We start from the raw sequence: 24,353 nt of genomic DNA, 5'->3' as shown, positions 1-24,353 counted from the left end.
GCAGCACAGCGCTTCGGTACACTTACCCGACTCATTTTCCCTCGCGACTTTTCCTTGCCCATGTTGTCGAAATCGCTGTCACTGTCGGCCTGGTTCGAGGGTAGCATATTGCCGTCCTCCTGCTCGCCGTCCTGCTCGCCCGATTCGAACTTTTTGTACGAATCGCGCTTGCCGGCATAGTTGCGCTTCGCCGCATACCCCGACAGACCCTCGTCATTCTCATCGCCCGAGCTAAACTCTTGCTCCTCGTCCTCGTCCGAGTACTCGTTGACGCGATCCGTCACCAGCAGGCTGTTGTTGTTCTTGTTATCCTGATCGACCGGGATCGACGTGACCTGGGTGGCGCGCAGCGTCGCTATCGTCACACCGGCCCGGCCCGCCTTACCCGACCCGTTCAGCTCCACCGTCATGTCCATCGATTTCTGCAGCACCGCATCCATCCGGATGACACCTTCCGCCAGCGTTTTGTAGCCGAGTATGGTTCGCGTTTTGTACTTTTTGCGACGCTGTAGCAATATCAGCAACCGGTTCCCGTCGCGCTTGATGAAGTGTGGATACTGTAGGCTAAAGTGTAGATCCAGCTCCGTCTCCAGCAGCGGTGGTGAGTTTAGCTGACCGACACTGGCGAGCGAGCCGCCACCAACCGATCCACCGGTGCCTCCGGTACCGATTGTGCCGGTGCTGCTGCTGCTGTATCCGCTGCTCAGTGACTGTGGAACCGGAATCTCATGTGACCGCAGTGTTCGCTTTGAGCTTTGCATCCGTACCGCCAGCGATAGGGACGTCAGATCGGCCGGCAGGGGTGTGAGCAGAGACAGGCGTGTGATTTTTAACGAGCATAATCTGCAAATAAGCAAAAATCGGTATGAGACACATCTTCATGACAAAGCAAAGCCAAAACAAGGACCTTTATTTATAACATGGATAATCATACAGCATTTACCCGCAATCGTTTCACATTTCTATCTATAAAACCGATTCATTTTTTACGAAGAACAATAAAACCACCAACCAAAGCCAAAGCGCTCGTGGAAAAGGGTGACGGACACGACAGGACCGCAAAGGACACGGCATGCGCGATTTTACAAATAGAATTTCCCTTCGTCACGTGAAGCAGTCGTTCGTGACGCATGGGAAACGTGACACATTCCGAGTGTCCGTGTGTGATGCCAGGAACCAAACCACGTCCCGTTCGGTCTCTCACCGAGCGCGTGTGCCTAATGACCAATCGACGAAATGAAAGTCGATTTAGTGCATAATTTATGAGCACCTAGACAAACAGTATGAGCACGAGCAGTACACGGCCACACCACTGTCACCATATGCATTGCCGTTGGGGTGCCTTGCGTTATATCGTGGCGTGGATAAAACGATGTTCTTTCTCGTTCGTATGTGTCACCAGTGTGTGTGTGTGTTTAGGGGACATTTGTACGATAATACGACGGCTGGAAGCGATAAGATTACACGTTAATCCAGTTTCGCTGGAAATATGACGGGCGTTGATAAAACGGACCAGATAACTAATTGTCCATCATTCAATAGGTTTTTTGTTCTTGTTCTAACATGCTATCTTTTACCTTTCATCGTGATGAAATTTTGCGGTGAAATTTGTGTGTAATTACTAGCGAAAAAAATTAACTTGAACGGTAAAGGTTCAGTTTATCGACTTAGTGGAGGTCATAAAGCAATCCTTGCGATGGCGTAATGCTTCGGGTGGAATTCGATACAGGTCTGTTTCGAGAACCTCGAGAGGTCTCGGCCTGCCATAACTGGATTTCTGTGACTTGGTTTTAGCAAAGTAGTCAGGCCCTTCTCGTACACAAGGAGGCGGTCTGGTTTAGGATTTGAACCCCGGTTCTGCCGTGTGAAGACCGGTGCCGCAGTCGCCTTGGCCACCGGACCGTCCCCTTAAGATACCTTAAGCCGCAGACAAAGAGCGACATAGTCCAGATTTCAGGACATATACCCTATTCTTTCCTTAACGACCTACCTGCTCGGTCATGACGGCCATCTAAAGGATAACTAGACTTATTGATACCACAAACATGGGAAGTACGGGTTTGCCACGTGAAACGCCTCGCCCACTGGACCAACCGAAAGGTGTACGTGACAAATTGTATTACCTTCTGCTTGGATAGTCGTAAGTCCTCCTCAGGTCTCATTAGCAGATTAATGACAATTCTCTTCCTTAAAAACCACAATTACGCATCGCACTGAATTGAGTCCAAATTCTCCCAGCAAACAGAAAGGTCGTCTAAGGATTCCGATTTACCTCTACATCTTATCCGCATCAGTTTAACGTCATATACCTGCTGATAATATTGCCATGGTACGAGGTGTTCCTTCGGTCTGAATTGACTGCTATGATGGACATTGGGAGTAGGGAAAAAAGGAATCAAAACCACACACAACAAATCACGTCCGTTTGGCTCTTTGTTTGTGCGGAGCTGAGCACGCGTTCGACATTTTCTTTAGCTTGCGTTGTCCACTCCGGAAGGCACACCGGAAGTGGTCTAATGTAAATTACCTGCTCCGTGTGCATCAGAACGACCCATCCACAGAAAACTCACACTAAATGCACCACACAACATGCTGTGGTTGTGGCGCTGGTTAACTGAGCTTCAATGTGAATATTATAATTACATGTCATAGGTTGTTCCTGTTTCCCTCACAATGCAACGTGCTATGGAATCAAACTTCTTCTTCATAGGCACTACAACCTCGAGAGGTCTCGACCTACCAATTCTGGCTTTCTGTGACTTTATTTTACCCGTAACAAAGTAGTCAGCCTTACGTACGGGAAGATGGTCTCCATGAGATTTGAACCTCAGTCCTGCCGTGTGAAGACCGGCGCCGCTGTTGCCTCGGCCACCGGACCGCCCCAAATCAATGAAATCAAACTAGCGATGTAATATCCTCATGTTTGGATATTATCGCTTTGCAGCCTTAGAAGAAATTGATCAAACTTAAGCGCTTGCGCTAATTCGAAAACTCGATGCAACTTCAAGATATGTCATCCTAATCGGAGCAAACATGCAATGCCAGGAGTACCCCCAACGTCACACACAATCACGTATTAAGGACTTCCCAGTTGCAATAGTTTCTCGCTAAGTGAACACTTATTTCTACCAGCGCCCTACTTTCACCCTTTGCTCTGGCTCTGCCCTGTATTAGTGGACGTCGCTTCCTGCCACTACCTGCCCAACCCCCTGGCCCACTCGACATTCAGGCGGATGGGCACTAAGCAGCCATTCGCGCTCTTCTGCCAAATTAGCCAATGAGCCACTAAAATTACTGTCACTCCCTCCGGCAAACCTATTCACCATGGTGACGTGTTTGTCATCCTTAAATAATCGGACGCTGCTTCCGAAAAGTACGGACGAGCGAGCGAGAGATGTTGTTTTGGCAGTACCGAATAAAAAAAAAGTAATTCCTCGTCCCAAATCAGGCGCGTCAGGTGGGGTTGAACGCTGAACGGAGAGTGCTGCTACCGGAACGTAAGCAAATTAATTGTCCGCAGTAAACTTAATTACACCAAATCATTGCGCAAACACGAAACCACAAAATCCACACTCGCACACCCCGCTCGCACACACATTGACGTGTTCATTAGTGTGATGGTATTTTGTCTTTGCGAAATACTTGCCCGCCACGAGCTACTGTTTGGTAGTGCCAAACAAATGGGGGTTGTATTTCTGTGATGCTACACTACTTTCGCGTCCTCTTCTCATGATGGTATGTACTTCGGATACGTACATGCTTCCTTTCTTTCTTTCCTTTTTTTTTTGGCTTGCTGTATAAAAGTGTGAGTTGTTTTCCTTCCTTTTTGTTGAATTTACGATCTTTACATTGATAGAGCGCGCCGTTTAACCGTTCGATTTAGCCTGTTCGAGTGTTGACATAATAAAGCAGCGAGCGGTGTGAGATGAAAATAAAGTCACATTTCGATGTTGGGCAGTAGCAGCACACATCACGAGATTAACACCCTCGCGGCGCTTGTACCCTAATACCCTTTCTCGGTCGGCTGTTAGGTTCTGGTTGTTGATTGTGGTGGTCCTATTTATTTTTGCACTTTCACACATGGCCAAGATTAACGACGCTTGCAAGACGAGAATAGCCTTTAAGGTTGGCAACATTGTGAAAAAAGGGCAACGCGAGCGCAATGCGAAACAGGTGTGTGCTCGAAAGGTCTCGGGCCTGCCATTTGTGGCTTGTTGTGACTTGATTTTACCCGAAGCGGAATAGTCAGTCCTGCGTACGGGGAGGTAGTCTGGATGGGATTTGAACCCCAGTGCTGTCGTGTGAAGACCGGCGCTGCTATCCAGACCGCTCCAATTAACGTATGCATTGATACTTTGTCCTAGTGATCCAACCAACCCATCCATTTTGTTTTTCTTTTTTTTTTCTCGACAAATCATCAACGAAATATTTTAGAGTACAGATTTTCGACGACCCAGTAATGTTGTAGGACACCTCTCATACAAGAAGAAGCTTAAGAGGAGTCTTGATGACTTTATTTTTTACCTGGTGAAGCTATCGTTGTAGAACTTGAAAGCTCACCTGTCATACCTGAGATGAAACCGTCCATGTTCGGTCTATCACTCATAATGACTAGACTTGTGAGAGGTATCTTAGCTTCCGTAAGCGGGTCACTGTTCGAAGAGACGCCCAAAACTGACCTAAACATTTTTTATTTTTTGAGAAGACTTATATTTCGGAGGACCTTATCCATCGCAGGGAGAAAAGTTAGCCGTATGACGTGTGATACTGGTGACCAGTTCATTTCCAATAATAAAAAAAAACAAATGCATTCGCTAATGTTATCAAGAGGTTCACCTACGTCTAATAATAAAGCACAATCTGTACAACATTTCTCACCGAGGCAAAACCCCAACCCGAATGTAAAATCTGTTGTCCCCTTATCGTTCGCACCTAGCAGCACCTTCTGTCAATCACCGGTTCTAACCTTCCTTACTCCAAACCTGCCCTTGCAAATGGCCCGCGGCTCGGATTGCCCGGATGCGAAGATTACGCTTTATTACGCCGACCTTGCCCCAAAATTCTTCCCGTCTCGCTGCGCACCTTCAACCCGGCGGTAACCTTTACACCGAGACACAAAGCGGCACCCCACATACTGCATCGCACCACAATGCAACGGAGCAACAACAACCACCCGGCTGCAACCACCACATCGGTCGTTTACCGTGGTACAACTGTTGGCGCGCGCGATTAACTTTCCGGCAAGATATTTTTATCCTGCCAATGTCGCCGAAAATAAAGAACAACCCCACGGCTAGTGGCAGGATGTTTTCCCCCGTGCAGCTGCCTGGGTTCAGCGGTGCGTGATGTGTTTGCAAACCGTAACACAGCATTCGCAACCGGGCCTTGGAACGCGCGGAATCGCGCTCAAGAATGTTGACACGCAACGGCGCGCCCGCACCCACTCGCACCCATCAATCTCTTCGTGTGGCGCGGAAACGAAGCCGCACAGCATCTTTGCAGCATGTGCACAGGGTGTAGAAAGGAAAATTCAAGGAGAAGTAAACACTCACAACCTGTGGTCTCCTACGCGTCTGCGTACGCGAGTGATGAGTTATTTACGCGTTGCTACTACTGAGACTCACGTACACGTAGCTTGATACATTGGGGAACTGTGTGTGTGTTTGTGTGTACTCAACGGCTAACAATTCAAAATTACTACCTATAATCAACATGCAGCTAGAAAGGGGTCGGTTGGTGTCCCGCGGATGAATAGCTAGAAGCATGGGACGCCCTTTTACCGTACCGTCCGTCAATCAATCAAATGTGTCATACGAATAAAAGAGCATACTGGGACAATTCGGCTCGGCATGGTGTGGCCGGTATCTTTCGACGTAGTACGAACGTTATTATGCATGCAAACCACACCACACGACAAACAATTTTATGGTAAGGCTTATCGATTATCAATTGATTTTGGAGGCGAAACGCGGTTTGCCACAAGTTTTGGGAAATTGCGCCCAACAAAATGTTTGCGCGTGGCATGGATGTATATAGCTTTCGCAACCAACCTTCCAAATCTGGCCGATCTCTGTTACGAATAGCTTTTCTCATTGGACAATCAGCAAAATAAAGCCGTCCGCTCCGTATTTAGATGCTAATAGGTTCTCCCATCCTCTATGTGACTGAATGCCGGGGGTGAATGATTGATTGAGACTAATTATTGCGCACTTGGCAGAGAAGAAATAGATAAACGCAATCGTTTAAAATATTCCAACAAACATACGCACATTCGGAAGACACAAAAAAAAACCTTCGAATGAGAACGCTTACGCTTGGTGTGTGTGAATTATACAAATACAAAAGAATACAAAAGAGAGGCAAAAGACAATGAAAAGTTCCGATACTTTGTGCGATTATGGCACTCAGTTGAGTTATTTCCATTCTTTAATTATGGCTGTCGTTAGGTTACAATGCAATACCACTATCTTCCGCACAACCATCCTACGAAAACCGAATGGGTCTTTGAAGATGATGCATCGCCCACCCATAACAGCGAAGAAAATCCCTCCATAAATCGGGTCGTTTGAGATAAAATAAAACGATCCCCAGTATGCATCAGCCAAGGACAGGCCAGAACAATCGGAAAGTTAAGTTGTACAATTTAGCCGCACGGGGCGCGTTCGTCGAACTGCTGCGAGAACATCCGCCTAGCCGCCATCGGAGGACGACGCTGGGCATCGGGCAGTCAAGCTGTCGGGCAGGCAGTTGTTGATGAATAATTTATTCATCCTGCTGCAGCTGAAGTTCATTTCCGTACGGAATTCCCTTCCACACACCTTAACTCCGGTGGTACGATGGACCGACGACGACGGCCAGGAAATTCGTGTGGCGTAACCACTTAAGCGAATCTGTCAAAACGGGTCACTGTCACCGCGGGGAACGCTACAACAAACACGACCCGACACACGCGTGTGTCACAAAGCGGACCAGCTGCAGGAACAACTCATTCAACATCGTTAGCGCACCTATCAAGCAGGGACCAATACAGCAAACACAGACCAGTCACTAGCAACTCCAACTCCAACAATTGGCCGTGATGGTCTGTGTAACCCTATCAGAAGGATGGTGTTTTCGGTACTCTCACCGGGGGTGTTTTTTTTTTTTTTCACCGAGAAAATATCCAGACTCATCAATCTATCATTTTTATTCCCTCACGTAAATCAGTGATCAGCATCTGGCTGTTGGACGCGATTATGCCGGTGAGATGCCCTTCAACGCGCTCACTAACGATATACGCTCCCGAGCAGATACTCGAACCGCACTCGGCAACACCGAAACGGATACAACCCAGATTGCCCGCCCGTTAACCTTGGAGGTCATCAGAGAACAGACGCGCCAATATCACATCGTCCCTGCGAGTGCGAGCTGGGAAGTATTTATGAACTCATTCATCATTCTAGCACGCACACAGACGCGCGGAGATACCTTTTTGCCCAATTTCCTCCCCGAGCAATTGACCGAAGCACCATCCAGCAGAGCGGTTCCGAATCTGCACCGAACGACAATACTTTGCATCGGTAACCCTCAACTCCGCACTACTTTTGTCCAAGGAAAGGTACTGCGCCATCTATCGGTAGAAGGCAGAAACCTCGCCCTCCAGAATGTAGGCCACGGTGTGGTGATGGCCCTGTGGCTTCATTGCCATTCTCTACCACGCTAATCATTCAATCTCAATCATCGCTGGCGGTTTCCCATTCCCGAAACCTCCGATGCTGTCTCCCACAAAAATCCAGCATCTCCTTTTGCTCGCGTAAGTCGCGCCAGAATCGAGCTCACGAGGTCTTCGCTTCCTCACCACAGCCGTCCGATCGACCGTTCCGGCCAGCATAATCAAACGCCTTGCGCTACGTTTGCAATTTAGATACATTTCGTAGCACACGAGCTGCACACCAACCGTCGTTCGGTTTTCGTTGTGTAATAAATAATACATTTAATATTACGAGCTGTTACCTCATTTGCAATTTGATGGATGGTATGCAGCGCTTTTGGGAAGGTTCATTCATCTATCGGCACCAGCCGACACTGGTCGATTGGTCAGGTGTTTGTGATAATTTCGACCCACTCGTGGCCGATCTGGAAAGCCGAAACACCACACAGCAGCAGCAATAGCATGCCAGTGAAAGCGCATCCGAGTCGTAATCGGTGTGTTCGGATCTGACCGAACACTTTCGATGGTGTTGAATCGCTCCGCGGCCAAACTTCGCTGATGAGATACGCCAAAGGAAACGCCGCTCTTCCGATTACAACCACCCGAAGAAGACACAAACAATCGATTACAGCAGCACCCGGAATGTGCGAAAGGCACATTTTGGTTGAAGTGAAAATTGCACCGGTACCGTTTCCCGGTGCATGCGAACGGTCAGCAGTAGTTTCGGTAGTTTGCCCGAGTGCCCTAAGGTACCATATGTGCCAAGAGGTTTGGTTGGTTGTTTTCTTTTTTTCGTCTCACTCTTTTGTTTCATTGGTTCGATGCGGCTTCTTATCTCACGCAGCGAACGAAGCTACCTCTATCTGGGATTCACTTCCTCGAGCGCGTTATGCCGTCGGGCGCACGAAAAACTGACGCGTATTTGTTTGTGTAACACCGTCCGTCCGTTTGCTGCAGACGGGGGTTATCTGCTGCTGTTGTGCTCACCTCACCAGATATCTCCACCAAACCAGACGGGGCACGTGCGTACAGTATGTGATACACATAATGATTTCCCATCCAGCTCTGGGAGCCGTGTATCGCTAGAACGTGTTCGTATCAACCATCCAGTCTTTCCAGTGCAAACCCGAACTTTGCTTCCGCTTGCTGTGCTCGGGGTACTGGAGATCGATTCCAATCGGCTATGTAGCCCATTTATAGCGCAAACTCATCAATTCCACACCGAGTCGAGTGCACCTGACGCCAACCTACCTACACACCCACTGGATGCATCTCATCTGTTTCATCTCTCCTTCCGATGGACACCATCGCGTACGCTGCACACACCCAAATGATTAATCGGTTTGTCTATGGCTTTGGATACAAGAGTACACAACACGTCGAACGGACGAGAAATGTTTTCCTTCTCTCGGTGGATAATTTATGAATTCAAATGTCACCACATCACCAGCCAGTTTTGGATCATTGAACTTTAACCACGTTTTGCCTACGTCGAATGACAAGCTCAAGTACCACGGGTTGACACACCCCTATTCTGATGAGTGTGTTAAATAAATTAACAAACTCGCGCTCAAGCGATACGATGTTCCAAAACAAGCGACAGAGACCCAACGGAAACATAGGCTTCGTTCCGTTCAGTTTCGGCTTCCGATTCCGCCTATCGAACGGGGGAAAGACGAAGATTAAACGGTTCCCGGGTGCTGTCAAGCGTTGGCCAAATCATTAATCGCTTCATCGAACCTGATGTCGCACGGAATTAAGAATATAGCCCCGGGAATACATGGGTGGCTTCAAGGTTACTCTACCGGGACACAGCGCCATTTCCAAACTGACATTTTCTATCCCTCCCTGTCACTCTCTGTTTGTGTGTTCAAGAATTTTCTCACTTGTTTTTCGCAAGCTGCAAGCAATCGTAGAAACATCGAAACCATGCGGATGAACCGAGGAAAGCTGCTGATGAGATAACCGTATCGGCCAGTACAGGAGGCAGTCGGGTCGGAACCATCACTCGTGTTGCGTTGCTGCTGGTGAATGATGATCATGATGGGGAACGACGTGTGTGGTTAGCTAACCGGCGTGGAGTGGTTTGTTTGTTGACGCGCAGAAATACGAGCGCGTGGTCGGCATGCGTATGCAATCGGAGTGCTCACCAATATACAGAACATCGTTCTACGCAGCAGCAACAGTAGAACGTTATGAGCCGTGACGCTTTGAGCGGTTTGGATATATTAAATTCCCGTGACACACACAAAACAACAACTTCCTCCAAGAATAGATCCAGACACGACCACAGGTTTGGCCAGCTGGATAAGTTTCACTTTCAACTACGTCAACCTCACAAGCAAACGCTTACATATGCACGTCACACGTCATGTGTTTGGCGTTCCATCAATTAGCGAATCATTTAAATCTACCTAAACTCCGGTTTTCTTGTTTCCTCCCCTTTTTCGTACGGTGGATGACAAATATGTTTTGGGCAAACAGTTGCAAAGTCGTGCAAAAGTCTCAACATGGTATTATTAGTCATCACTGAGCACTGCTGTTCACATGGGTATATGGCGGTTCCATAAAAAGCAAATAAGGCTGGACATAGGTGCAGCAAAAATTCTAATAGACGGTTCATTAACAGCAGTGGAAAGAAATTAACATAGACCATCTTAAGTTATGGCAAAACAAACGGGACTTGTTTTTGTACGGCAGTTATGAAATTTCAAAATTCAAATGTAACGCCTTGTAACGCACAGCCCAATCTCGACTAGTTTCACTATCAACAATTCGATCACTAAAAGGAAATCAATTGCCAATAAAGTATTCCGATAAGAAATGCCAGAAACGTTAGGCCAACACACCTCCCGAGGTTTTCGTACCAAACGAAGAAAAATAAGCTGCTGTAGGCTTAAAAATAATTAAAAAAAAGTACAAAACATTCTGGACCTTTTGGAATGACATCATCCACGAAGGAAAGGGCGTTTTTTGCGAGAAATCTTTGCCCAGCCAACACAGCCAAAACGGAAGTGATCAAACTGGAAACGAAAATAAAACGCACAGAATTGCAAACAGATGTGCGTGCTACAGCTGCCCGACACATGGATTAAGCTCTTTCCCACAAAAAAATCTTTCTTTTTGGGTTTTTTTCATTTCTAAACTATACAGGAGTTTCGGGATGGTCTAGAAATATTTTGGACCATTTTTGGATTCTATTCAAGACGACAGTGAAACATATGCCGGCAGGCAAGCTGAAGTAGAATATGGTTAGGCATTTTTTGAACTGAAGTATTTCATTCCTCCAATTGTGATTGAAGTATTATTAAAGCTACAATATTTTACAAATGTTTTTGTAGCAAAGATCTTGCTCTCCTATGAGCCTAACTAGTATGGATCGAACTTCTGCTGATTAGGATAGAGTGAACATTTTGCAGATATACCTGGACTCGGGTAATTGTCTTCATCATCTTGAGAGGCGTCGAGCCAATACAGCATAACCCAATTCTCTCTGTAATGTGTCAATTTTTTTGAAAAAAAGTACATAAATGTCTCGAAATTAAATCTTCTATCTAGTCTCGGCGGCGAATTAGACTCGCCAGGCTCAGGTGGGCTGGTCACGTCATGAGAATGACACCGGACGACCCAGCCCGTAAAGTCCTTTTAGGCCGTCCACACGGACAGAGGAGGTGTGGTAGGCCTAAATTGAGATGGAGTGATGGCGTTGATGCGTCCGCCAGAACGGCCGGGATAACGGATTGGCAGACGACGGCGCTAAACCGTGAGCGGTATCGAGGATTGTTGCAACAGGCCAAGACCGCAAAGCGGTTGTCTATCATCCAGCAACTCTCTACCATTCAGATAAGGGATAAGTGATCAAAAGCACTCAAATATGGAATGACCGAACTATTCCTGGTTAATCTTTTACGTCAAAATTATAAAAAAAGATACAACGGAAATCATAGGCCTTCACAATCTAAACTGTTTGTATTCCGCATTCCTGCAAGTTTCCACTCTTATTATTTATCTATTAATAACCGACAACATTCATCATGCAATCGTTTGAATCGCACCACAAGATCAAAACCAAGCCAAGTGAGAAGGAGATTGAGCCGAATGTTTGTTGCATATACATGAATTACAATTCTCAGCAATTTCACCAAAACCTGACAGAAAACCTCCCATCACCGGCTTCCCACACCGTTCGCCCACACACGAGTCTGAGAAGACCGGTACGAGTTTTACGACCTTAAGGGTCTTACATATACGTACACACACAAACACTTTACGCACCCTGTCTGCCACAGTTTTCAACCTACACATAAACTACGTACTAACACACACACACACCAGCTTGAAAGATCACCACCACCCAACGTGGGGTGGTTGATTGCTGCTGCCGCTGCTGCTTGCAAAGCAAATTTATTCCCAACGCAAACGCATCAACAAACTGCGCGCGCGATCTCGCAAGCCCGGGGATGTGGTAGACAGCATCAACAAAAAAATGTATTCCTCGTGCAAAATCTGTCGTAGATCTGTGAGCCGATTCCCGGATAGCACCGGATATCACGATCCACGGCAATTTAGCGCAACAACCGGGCGCACTGTATTACAGTGCAACGGCGCAGAGTTCGAGCTAACCGGCAAGCGGATGAAATTAACTTTCACCCACTGCTAGCGCTGCGATCGCGTACGGCTATGATGTTGCAGTTGGTGGATTGATCGTGTGTGGATTAAATGTTTCATTTTCGCCCGCTTTGTTTTATCGCCTGTCAATGCCATTTTAATTTCGCTGGCTCATCCGGATGTGCTCTGCCAATCCGCGATCCGGTGCAAAATTTTCATTGCCACGGTTGTGGCTTAGGACCGATGATTCACAGGCTCGGCCCCGAAACGAAACGTGGGAAGCTGTGGGGTGACAGTACATTGTCTCAATCTCGCGTATAATCACCGTACGACAATGTCTGACATCTTTCGGCTGAGTAAGTAACGACTTTAGCAAAAACTGTTTCACCCTGTCCGGTTGAACACGTCACGAAGAATTTGCATCGATGAGTCACAGCGCACTTAATCCCACGCGTTTACGTGTGTCAAAGTAATTAAAAAAGAGGACGGATTCTGATACGTTTTCGGGCGGACAGTGCGTTGCGCGGAAATCGCGTCCTACCTTCGTCCAGAAGATATTCCCACGCCCAGCAAATAGCCCACACCGCACCAACCGTTATCCCGGGGAATTGGAATGTAAAAGCAATATTTGTTTTTAGCACCCTCCAAGCAACCGACGGGCAGCAGTGTTAGCAGAACCTCACACAGCGCGAGATGGAAATTCCGATGAACCACTGGCTGACGATGAGTTTTGAACGCTATTTTCGTCCCACCGTTCCACAGTCCAATGATTTTGACCCAGGTATTTTCCCGGTGAAACAAACAATCCCATTCTAGATGAGTAATGAGCATCAGCGCCAAAGGGGAAAGTTAATCGAAATCCAAATGTGGCACCCAAAAACGGAAACTCGGTTTTTTCCAACCCTATCATCGATGCGTTTATTTGGTCGATTAATTTTGTTCCTCGCTCTCAAGCACCCGGTTGGCGCCGCGGCAAGATCGAAGGCAAATAGCGTAAGCATGCTAACACTATTAGCGTAACACACTTGGCGGTATAAAACACGCCCCTGTTTAACAACCCATTACAATCATGTCCGACTACGGCCGATCCCTATGACGTCGGGAAGAGTACTCAGAGTACAAGGCGAGTACAAGGCGGTGCGCTTACAACTACGGTCCTTACGGCAATGCACACACACGCTGCTGGAGAAGCGTTTTGTGCATGTTTTTGGTTTTGTTCGCACCGACCATTTTGCGCTGAGACACAACAGTTCTCTGGGAGTAGATCTTGCCGATCGATTACCGGGGTGCAACCAGTCTGGTGGAAAATCAAAGCTGAAAGGAGTTACTTGATAAGGAGGAAGTCTGCTGTAGGTAGTAGAGGTGGGACCTGTGGTCTCTAGGATATCGGAACGATTTTTCCATTCTCCAGTGTCGGAGCATACTTCCAAATTCAGCACTCTTCGCATCACGAATCGGGGTCGAAAGTAAGTAATAGCACAACCCATAGCGGATCACTTCCGCCTTAAACAACAGGCAGCACACGTCACGGGTGAAAGGGTAAACTGTAAAAACCGGCCACTCTGGGTTGACTGACGGACGGATGGGCGCGCTAGTCTGCTGCACCGCTCCGTCTCGGTTGGTAGAAGAGCTTGTGCTTGAAGGCGCGAAAAACACTATGGGAAACAATACGCCGGTAAAAGGTAAACAATGCTGAGCTGGATGTCTGTTCTTCAATGGCCGGTGCGAAACGGTGATGCAACAACGCGCTTCGACGGATGGGTCGGAAATGGTTGGCTGGCCCGCATGCATTTGTTGCTGGTTGGTTAAAGTTGAACACAGTTGCTGGTCTGAGCCCCGTCCGTCAATAAGTCAATGCGAGAGATAGGGTCACACCATCGGCAGTGGCATTGCGCATCGTCCAAAATGCGAGCAAGTGGAGTTGTATTTTGTCCGATATGCTTGCACACCATATTGAACTTTGTTCTGGAGCTATCAGAATAGACAAAAACCCCGGGCTGGTATGCTTGACAGAGGTGCGGTGATGGACAGGAAACATTTCACGCATCTGTCATTACAAAGGCAATATGGCAGAAGCTTTTGGCTTGTTGATGTAACCATCTCCTATAAAAAAACATTTCGATAAAACAACTCCAAGACAGCCAGCAAGGATCCAACATCGACAAACCGCACCCATGATTGAAACTGATTTGGGTCGAACCCTTTTTTTGGGGGGGGGGTTCTCCGTTGGGTGACTGGAGGACACGAGGACGAGTGTAGTGCGTACCACAGCAATAAAAAGGAACTCGAAAATCCATCCATTAGGGTGTGTGCTTCCACACGTATCGATCTCACCTTACCACCACCGTCCATCGATGCACTAACGACTCCTGGCGGTATGGGACGGTATGGAAGCAACGACCCTAGTTAGTGGTGACTCATTATTTATGCAGTACAGACACACCATATTCCAAATATAGTGTACGAGCCGCCTCCCCCATTCGGATGATTGCGAGTCGTGGATGGCATGGAACGGAGAAAAGTATTGCGCAGAGGAAAAACGTTTTCCCAATAATGCAAAATGATCCCCACAGCTAACGAAATTTGGACGTTCGCGGTACAGGAGGACCAGTTCCAGTTCCAGCAGGGTTGGAATCGTAAATTAGGATTAAGAGATGATTTTAAATTATGTCATACGGGTTAAGCGTAAACTGGGGCCCAATCAATTTATGTTCCCATTTATCATCCCCAGATTCTACCAGTTTAATTCCTTAATGCAACGGTTCACCGGTACATACGTGGGACTATGTAACCAGCAAGGATTTTTGTGTGACAGTGATGACAGAGTAGGGTCTCGGAGTCCAGCTAATGGAAGCACGATCAAGAGCTTGTCGTTCGCCTATTTTTTGACACTAAAACCTCAGGAGATCTTGGCCCCTCATTTCTCGAGCCCTAGACATGAGGTTATCCGTAGCTGGACTGCTAGCCCTGCGACCGAGAGACACATATCATTAGTATTCTCTAGATCAAAACAAGAAAGCTTCGCACACCTGTGTCCCACGGTGAACAATTCATCCGGAAAGTTCACAACAACCTTCTTCTAGCACACGTCACATTTTTTTTTGGGAGATAATACAAAAGTCTGTAAAAACAAACCATGTTTACCACGTGCCGTGTTGATTACTGTCTTACTTGATAACATGTTTTCCTGTGCGACAAAACAAACGGCATGAAGGAGGATGGTAAGACCAGCTCCACATTGTTGTATGCCGTCCTTCGTCGACGGAGAATCAATATCGCTTCTCCAACGCAGCCTGCGACCATGACGAGTGCAAGGTGCAGACGTAATGACAGAACCACATTCCAGGCACGATTGAAATATTTTTTTTTCTTTGCTTCTGCCTTGTCGTACTCATAACGTACTGCCGAACCAACGTAACAGCAGAGCGCCGAGATGGGGGTGGTGGTTCGACTTACATACACGACCCTCCAGTAGTAGCGTAATGCGGTCCCCGGCCATTTCAACGATAGCTTCCTGTAACATCCCGTACGAGTGTAAGGGGTACTGGCTCGATATATCTTTCTCTCCCTTGCGGTGGACAACAAAACTACATATTTATAGCTTTGTTTTGTGGCAAATTTGTTCTGCCAATGTCGCTGGATGACGCTGGCGACTGGATCATGTTTTGGGTGGTGGTGGGTGCCCTCTACCGAGGGGACCGTCAGTCTGGATGACTTGCAGAACCAACACACACACACACAGCATAACGACATGAAAGCAGTCCATGCGGCACTTGGCGCATTGGACCATTCGAATGGAAGTAATGTGCTTCGTCGTTTCTTTGCAACTTTTATTGCAAATTCTTTTCGCATGAAACATGAACCATGGGCCACCGTCGGGGTTCCAGTGCCCGGTCTAATAACTTTCTACTTGCCTCTGACATTCTTCCGGTTCGGACAGTTCCATGTCTGAGGCACATTTGAGGTCCATTTTTTCTTTTTTGTTGTTTCGACAAATCTAGAAACCATAAACGGAACACAGTAGAGCTCTATTTGTTTACATAAAATCATTCTAGACAATCCTATACCGTACTGAAGTTATTCTTTTTTAAATACTTTTGAAACTTCACAGATATCTCACAGCGTGCTCGTAAAAGTCACGGTTTGGCGTTTCTTCAACACGTATATCGAAACTTCCAAATCCAAAGCTCAAATCGCAAATCCAAATTGCAATAACATCAAAATTCTTAAAATCCCAACAAAAAAACCCATCACGGCCCTTAATGACTGCTATTGTGGGCAACGCTCCATGTGGTAAATTATAAAGCCAGCGCCGAGCAGAACAGATGCCTGCCATTACTTGTGTCCTTCGTCGAAAAGTTTCGCTGGTAGGCAACCCGTTAGAAATCGACAAGCATTCCCTAACCTTCTTGGGTCGTAAATAAGTTGCAAACATTCGGTTCCACCTGTGCAAGTTTACACACAGCACCGCGCGTTACGTTTGGTGGTTAACGATTTCTGACGCCAGGCCCAACAATTAGAAACTCATTCAGTGGCAAATTGCATCAGACACGCGTCGTCTACCCGAACGAAACCAAAAACCGCACCGCTGCAGCTAGAACATTGCGTACAGGTTAGGCAACAACAGGAACCCGCACCGATTCCTTCCGCTCGGTGCGAATGAAGACCTGTAGAGCATTGCCAAACGGGAAAAGGCAAGTAGGTGCGCCGAGCGAAACCGTTGGTGGATTCGGTTTCAAGCAACACCGAACACCAAAGCACAAATGAATGCCGTAAATAATTCAACGCGAGCACACATGCCTGCTGCTCGCGGGACACTCTCTCCATGCACTTCACTCCACCAATTTAAGAACGAAAGGGGGCGGCGAAAATTGCAGCTTCAAGTAAAATTAGAACAGAACGCCACCGGTGTTCCTCTTGCAAGGCGTCTCGAAAGCCGGAGCACAAATCTTGGTGGTGGGCGATGTGGCGGAGGCGAACGGGCTTCACACAATGAGTCCAAGAGTTGCAGCACGCACGCCAGTAGTAGAGTAACTACAATCAAAAGGCGCATATGACGTGTGCAAACTTCGCATCCCGGAAATAGACTGCTGGAGCCGGTCGGTGCTCTAGGCACCCGGTCACAACCGGTAAGGATCGGGGCAACCGGTTCGATCCAACAGTTGTGTACGTCTTCATGTACACGATGCGTTGTCCTTCAAGGCTTCACACGCAACCGTGAGACGGTATAGAATGGCTAAAGTTCTAACGGCTCCGTTTCCCGCTTTGTGCCGCGTACCAACCATCGCCAACAGTCTTCTTACATACTTTATACCGACGCTATAACTCACAAGTAAGCACTCGAACCGGAGTGCCGGATCGCGACGCAACGGGCATATTTGTTTACATGTTTACAATTCCTCAGCTGCAGCGATCGGTTCTCAACTGGAGCAAAAAACACCACCCCCATTCCACCCGCTGCCAAGGTCTGGGGCGTCGTCACCGCTGTCGTCGATTCTAACACCGGTTTTGCGGCTCAACAAAATTCTACCCCCAATACACAACAATCGATCGCGAAGCAAACACAAGGCGAGGAATGTTGTGTTATGAAATGTGAGGTTTTAGCGGAACGCAGGGCACCGGTTTACTAACTAAAACAAACAACAATTCATTACCTTCACGGGGCAGATCGTCTTACCGGGGTGCAAGATAACTCCGCACTTAGAACACGGCAAGCTGTTAGCGTGCAGCGAACCGTAACCGGAGCAGATGCAGGGACGGCCCCCGGGGTTCTCAGACGATCCAACGCGGCTGAACAAAGAGCAACCGAACGATAGCGCGTCTTCCGGACACCGGTCGGACGCATCATCGATCAGGTCTCTTCCACTCATAGGTTGAATGCGAACAAAGCATTCAACGCCAAACACCGTGCAGAAGTGGTCCGTTCAATTCGGTCAAAGTCCAAAACAGGAAATAAATCCATCACAGTAACAAGAACAGACACTCCTGAATCAGGAAAGTAAACCTCCTTTTTTCATTGATTTTTCAAGCTCCTTCTTCATACCCCGTTCGGCATCGTATTCCTTATACGATTCCATCAGGTTGCTTGAGTCGTTTCCATCCCTTTAAAATCATTACCAAACCCTTATTCGGTGGCTAAACAGTAACTGAGGGTCGATGATGATGATGAGCAGAAAAGAAGGGGTCCAAGAATGCGCCGTAAAAGTGAATACCCGGTAGAACTGTTCTCGGAAGGAAATGAGTAAGTAATGATTGGAAATTCTCGGTTCACTGCATCTAGGAGATCGAAAGCTCCACTGAAGCGAGAACGAGTTGCAGTATACGGCAGCACGGCTGACAACACAACCGGGTGGAGCAATAGCTGTGTTTGCAAACACTTGACACAGGTAACGTAAATAGTAGGTCGTACTCTCGTATTGTTCATTATTTAAGTAAAAGTTGCCTCGTAGGTTATGACTCTTGTGAAGAAGAGCAAAACAAACCATCAGCCTACATACCAGTAGTAGATTGTTTATCGTGAGTAAAAAGCTCTTATCTAAAGCCGACCAGCATGATAAGATTAGGGATCGGTCATCTTTCTTTTGTTGCTCTTTCTCTGTCTGTACGCTCTCTCTCTCTCTCTCTCTCTCTCTCTCTCTCTCTCTCTCTGTCACATTAAGTAGGATCAAGGTCGCCATCACAAAGGGAAATTGTGCCTAATGTTTGCTGGACTGTGGGAACATCTCCGACCCTGAAGAGGTTAGGTCATTGTATGTCTGATTAAATAGAAACCTTGAAAATACTTGTCAAGATGACAAGAGGTTTGCAGTAAAATTATATATTTCGAACGTAGCTGCATAAAATTGCGTAACGTTGGTTAAGATCATTATGCAGCGCTCTAGCGATCGTTGCACAACACCGGAAGCTGCTCAGTGTTTCCGTGTGAAGCTGTCAACGGAGGAAGACGCCGCACGAAGCAAACCGGTTCCACAGTGTGGCGGTGAATTTGGAGCTACAGCCAACGGATGGAAGGTCACCATCACCAACAGCAAACGCACCTTTAGCATTGAACGAGCGCATTGTTCCATTTTCGCGCGTTGGACGCTATAAAAATAGTAGACGCAGAGAAGGATTGTTTTACAAGTGTCGGTGATGTTTTACAGAGCGAGAGAGGCAGGCCTCGATGCATACGGCGAAGATGAGGATGAGAAGTTAGAGCACTGGACGGCATAGGCGGAAAACAAGATCAAGGAGATGACTGCAGGGCAGTCATTTGCGCTTCGTCCAACGCAGGCCAGTAGTTGTTGTTTCTCCTTCAATCAGTGGGACAGAGTGAGCCCTGAGTGAGTGATTGACACAGAAGGCCAAGGTTGACCAATTATTGACCTGTAGCCGGTGGTTTCGACAGAATCACGGTTGCAGGATAGCATAGAATATAGAGAGGTTGCGCGTAGCTGTGCCAAAACAATATTTAACGCTTTTGAATAGAGCACTATGGAACGAAATATTCTTACTTTTATCCAAAAACTAGCGAGCCGTAGTGCTTTGGAGACGACTCAAGACTTGAACTTGAGTTGGTAGAAAATCGATTTCCCAGCAACTTTCCCGCTTAACAATAAACGAAAATCCTGTCCACTATTATGTCGCACTTTTTTCCGGCATAAAACCGTAATATAGCTGGACTGTTTGTCGGTCGTCCACCAAACAAACACCTCCACAAGGTACCGACCAACTGTATAAAGGGTGCGCCAAATCGTTGCTTCTTAGTCGCGTGCCATTACCACTCCCTGCTTCAAATCTGTCTACAGCTCAGCGGGCAACGGAAAGCATCGACTGACGTGTACTGGACCTGGCTGGTCGGTCGGTTAGGTCGAAGAAACATAATAAAACAGACCTGTCAACAGACCTGGCAGAGACCCCCGAGTTTCCACCATCGCGCACACCAGCGACATTGCACACGGCGACGAAAGGGCTGAACCGAGGGCCACGCGAATGTCCCCAGAACGAACGTCGAAAGGCAACCGGGGTGCTGCTTCCGGTTTCGCTTCCTTGCGGATATCCCATTCTATCACTGGCACCACCGCGCACCACTGCGTACCATGGTCGCCATGTTTCACTTTTCGGGAACTCGTTTACAACAGCGTTGCCGCACATTAGCGAGCAAAGGCGATTGACTTTAATATTTTGCTTTCCATTTTTCCCCCTTTTATTGCTGTGCCGGGAGCCCTTACAATATTAAGGGACCGTTCGGTGCACCAGCAGTGCAGCAGTGTTGTAAAGCACGGTTGTGTTTATTTTTCTGCATGGGCGAAAAGAATTTTGGTGCAAGGATATTGGCACGGGTTGCGTAATGTCGCTGCGCCACGGGTTTTTTTTTGGGGGGGGGGGGGGGGAACCCGATCTGCATGCACCAGAGCTCAAAACAACAACAGTTGCCACGAATGTTGAAATCAAACTGCCTCGTTGACAACGGCTAGCTGCTGTGGGTCTACAAGAGCGCCAACCGTGTAGTCCCCAAAAACAAGCTAATGCTTATGGATCGGAATTTGGCACTGACTCCCGTGTGTGTATGTTTTAAAATGATGGTTTAAAGATTTGCAACTACCGGTGGATAGAGGACAGGAATCCACGACACCGAACCGATTTGTTGCCGTGGACACCTTCACATCATCACCTTGAATTATTAGCACCAAATAATGTCAACCCAGAGAGTAGAGGGAGGTTCAGGTGTGAGTTTGTGTGCGCTTGTTCCATCCAAGATTCACCTCACCCGCAAGGCATCCACCGGCGTAGCATCGTGTCGGTTGGAGCAAACTGCCTGCCGCTGCTGAATGCCAACATTCGCTCGATGGTAACCCAATAAAATGCAGTGCCAAAAAAGCGTGACGATGCTTGTTCGCGAGATGGTTACGAGTACGCGGTGCGGAACTGGTGACCTTTACCAGACTCGGCGCTCTCGGTTATCATCGTTAGAGGTGCGCACACCCGGTTTTGGTTATTCCCTTTTTTCTGTGTAGATTTGTTTGTTAATTATTTCATGTGCATGATGATTCTCACATGATTCCAGTTAATGCTCTGAAGCTGATCTATTTCAAGGGATTAAAGTAGAGTTTGAAACTTTCAGAATATTGCCATAGAGGCAATCTAACTCTTTCAAATAAATATAGTTCAGCTCCAGAACGGTACCTCGGTCGTCTATATTGTCTAGGATATTCTTCACCCTTTAGATGAATAATGTTCTGATCTTACTTTATAATACTCTGGGTGATCTCTTCTTACTTGGCCTTACGACCTCCTCTTTCTTAGACATGTCTGCCAATTTTGGCTAACTAGACATATTGATACCGCATAGTTGGATTAGTCGGTCCTCACCACAATGGGGGAGCGTCCTAGATGGGATTTGAACCACGGTTCTGCCGTGTGAAGAACGGCGCCGCTGTCGCATCCACTACCGGGCCGCTCTGAATGTTCTACGTTTTAAAACGATAAAGCTCCACACCGGAGTGGAATGACCAGAACCGGTCTGATATTGGATTGTTTCGTGTTTCTCCATCAATGAGAAGATGTTGCGAAATTCGAGCGTGTCCGTGGACTTACTAAATCCATTCTTTTACTGATGAGCATAACTTATAGTGCAAACAAATTTTCACTTGGAGTTCTTGGACTAGTTTGGCAATATGCGGTAGTATGCTGTCTGTGCTGTAAAAATGCATACCTTTTGGCTAATTTGACAAATCTTTCAAAACAGAAGCAAACTCACACATGTTTCCAATTACATCCTTGGCAGTCAACTCGGTGAAATATTTCCGAACATAACCTTAAATGGAACGTGATAATAATGTGCAGCAAAACGAACGAACAGTGGCCAAATGGAACACAATATCCAGCGTCCACTCGAGCAACATTATTACTTCTTCGCAAATTGCTCATTCACATCTGCTGCTCTCATTTGCCCATATTCGAACTACCAACAGTGACGTCCAATTATGTTTTACAATATTGATCATAACAAACTGGAACGTTCCCCTGTCTCAATGCTGGTGGTTATAAGAGCCATTTTCGACCATTCACCTTCCTACTTGGGGAAACCGTTCCACCGTGCTGCCCCCTTCTCCAGTGCTACTGTGTCCAACGGTGACGCATAATGGTATGCAAAGGTACCTACCACCAACCCATGGCGGGCTTTTTCATGTTGGCAAAATGGATTCAGTTTCTGGTTTACATTGCACACACACACACACATCGATCTAACATTGACCGAAAGGGCAAAGAAGACCTACCGTAGCCTTAAAATGGCTTCTTTTATTAACTCAAATGAGCAGAAGCTGCTAAAATTAGTCTCTTCGAAGCATCGTGGTTCATGATTCATAAAATACTTTTGTATTTGACATGATGAAATTATTTTTAGCATTGAAATAGAAGACTTCCTTATGATTAGCGATTAATTACGCTTCAAACGCACAGGGTCTGAAGAAAAATTATCTGCGTTAACATGCATCTTCCATTATCACCCGACTCCCTTCGACCGAGTGAGGAAATGAACTTTACTTAACCCTCTTACTGTTTAATCTCTGCACAAAGCATTAATCAAGAAAAGCAGGAACATTTCCTTCTCTTAGCTAGCTTTACCGTTTGCATCGGATGACGAAAGAAACGCCAAAGGTTTCCGAGTTTTTTGTTTGTTCTTATTGTAATGACTATGTCGCACGGTCTCGCTTTGTGGACTTCATCGCCTGTAACATCTTAAATATCAGAGATTTGACACAGCACCGTACGAGAGAACGATTCATCATCCTTAATTTTAAACATTCTTTTCACATTTAGCTGTGACATTCGAACGCTAAAAACCGACCCGATATGTAGTTTTTGAGGCACGATTTATGTTGCCCAGCTCAGGCTACCGTAAAACTCCACACGGAACGTGAGAAAACAAACGAAACCGTAGCCAAAAGCGGAACAAAGAAATAATCTTTACCCAAACGCATCATCCCACACGTACCGAAACCAACCCCCGGTGAAAAACACGGCGAGAACCTTTTGCTGGTGAGATTAATGCCCGATTTTCCCAACAACAACAAAAAAAACCTCCAACCAGCGAACCTGGCGAACGCTCATCAGGCATCTTGTAGTTGGGCGAAGTCGATTGAATATTATCATACACCGTGACGTGTCATAGGCAAAAGGGGCAGACGGTTTATTGCTCCCGGGGTCGAAAATACGTGGGTGCTGCGCGTACGAACTTGAACTTTTTCCTCTGGCTCGACCGGCATTTATTTCGGGTTCGCCCATTCTTTCCCATTTCTTTGGCAAGCGCCAAGAAGTACCAAAGGGAAACAAAGACAGAAAAAAAACACCCGACAGATTTCAACCAGACTTCTTTATCGCCCGTTTGTCGAGATCAGAAGAGAAGCTAGAGAAGCTAAAACTAGCAGCAGCTCCAGCAAACTATAAACACACCATCAACCTCAACAACGCCAGAACGCGCGGTAGAATGGGGCAATTAAAATTATAATAAATTACGATGGTACGCGCATCCTTTGAGGGTGGGCAGCCCTCCGGGAAGATCTCGAATTTGGAGCTTGTTTATACAGCGACTTTTATCACAGCTTTCCGCATAGTCATAATAATCTCATCGTCTTTACTGTGTGACGTGGCGGTCGGGCGTACGTACTATTCTAAAACCAGATCCAAGAACCACACGCAACCCTACATGTCCGTCACAACAAAAAAACGTGACAAAGTAAAGATCATCGCAAATCATATTATCCACCGCGTACATGCTGAATTTATAAAGCACTGAACCGCGCCAGAAGCGAGCGTATTAGAATTAAAAATTAAATAGCATCATTCCGTAGCACCGGGCAGCACATTAGTTCGTTGGCAAAAAGGCAATGAAATGGCAATAAAATGTCGCATCAGAAAAAAGGGGGTAGCACAAGCGCAGAAATGCCCATGGAATCGTGGAGTGAAATGCCGCCGTGCCGGTTCGCATCAGCCGATTTTTATAAATAGTGTATCGTCGTCTCTGCCGCAAAGAAAATTCTTGGAATCGTGTGACTTTTGTGTCGCGATGGAA

At 46.9% G+C, this 24,353-nt stretch overlaps 1 protein-coding gene across 4 annotated transcripts in view; it reads right to left on the bottom strand.

The window, feature by feature from the left end:
- LOC118502684 (phosphofurin acidic cluster sorting protein 2) overlaps window positions 1-24,353 on the bottom strand; it is a 38,394-nt gene that overhangs the window by 8,339 nt on the left and 5,702 nt on the right. For all 4 annotated transcript variants that reach the window (XM_036035194.1, XM_036035197.1, XM_036035195.1 and 1 more), the window contains exon 3: window positions 27-843. In XM_036035194.1, the coding sequence (XP_035891087.1) occupies window positions 27-843 (817 nt within the window). The remainder of the gene's footprint in view (window positions 1-26; window positions 844-24,353) is intronic.

This window comes from Anopheles stephensi, chromosome 2, assembly GCF_013141755.1.
Source record: "Anopheles stephensi strain Indian chromosome 2, UCI_ANSTEP_V1.0, whole genome shotgun sequence".
Taxonomy (NCBI): Eukaryota; Metazoa; Arthropoda; class Insecta; order Diptera; family Culicidae; genus Anopheles; species Anopheles stephensi.
The sequence above is the reverse complement of the archived record's forward strand: the minus strand, read 5'-3'. Positions and strand labels throughout refer to the sequence as shown.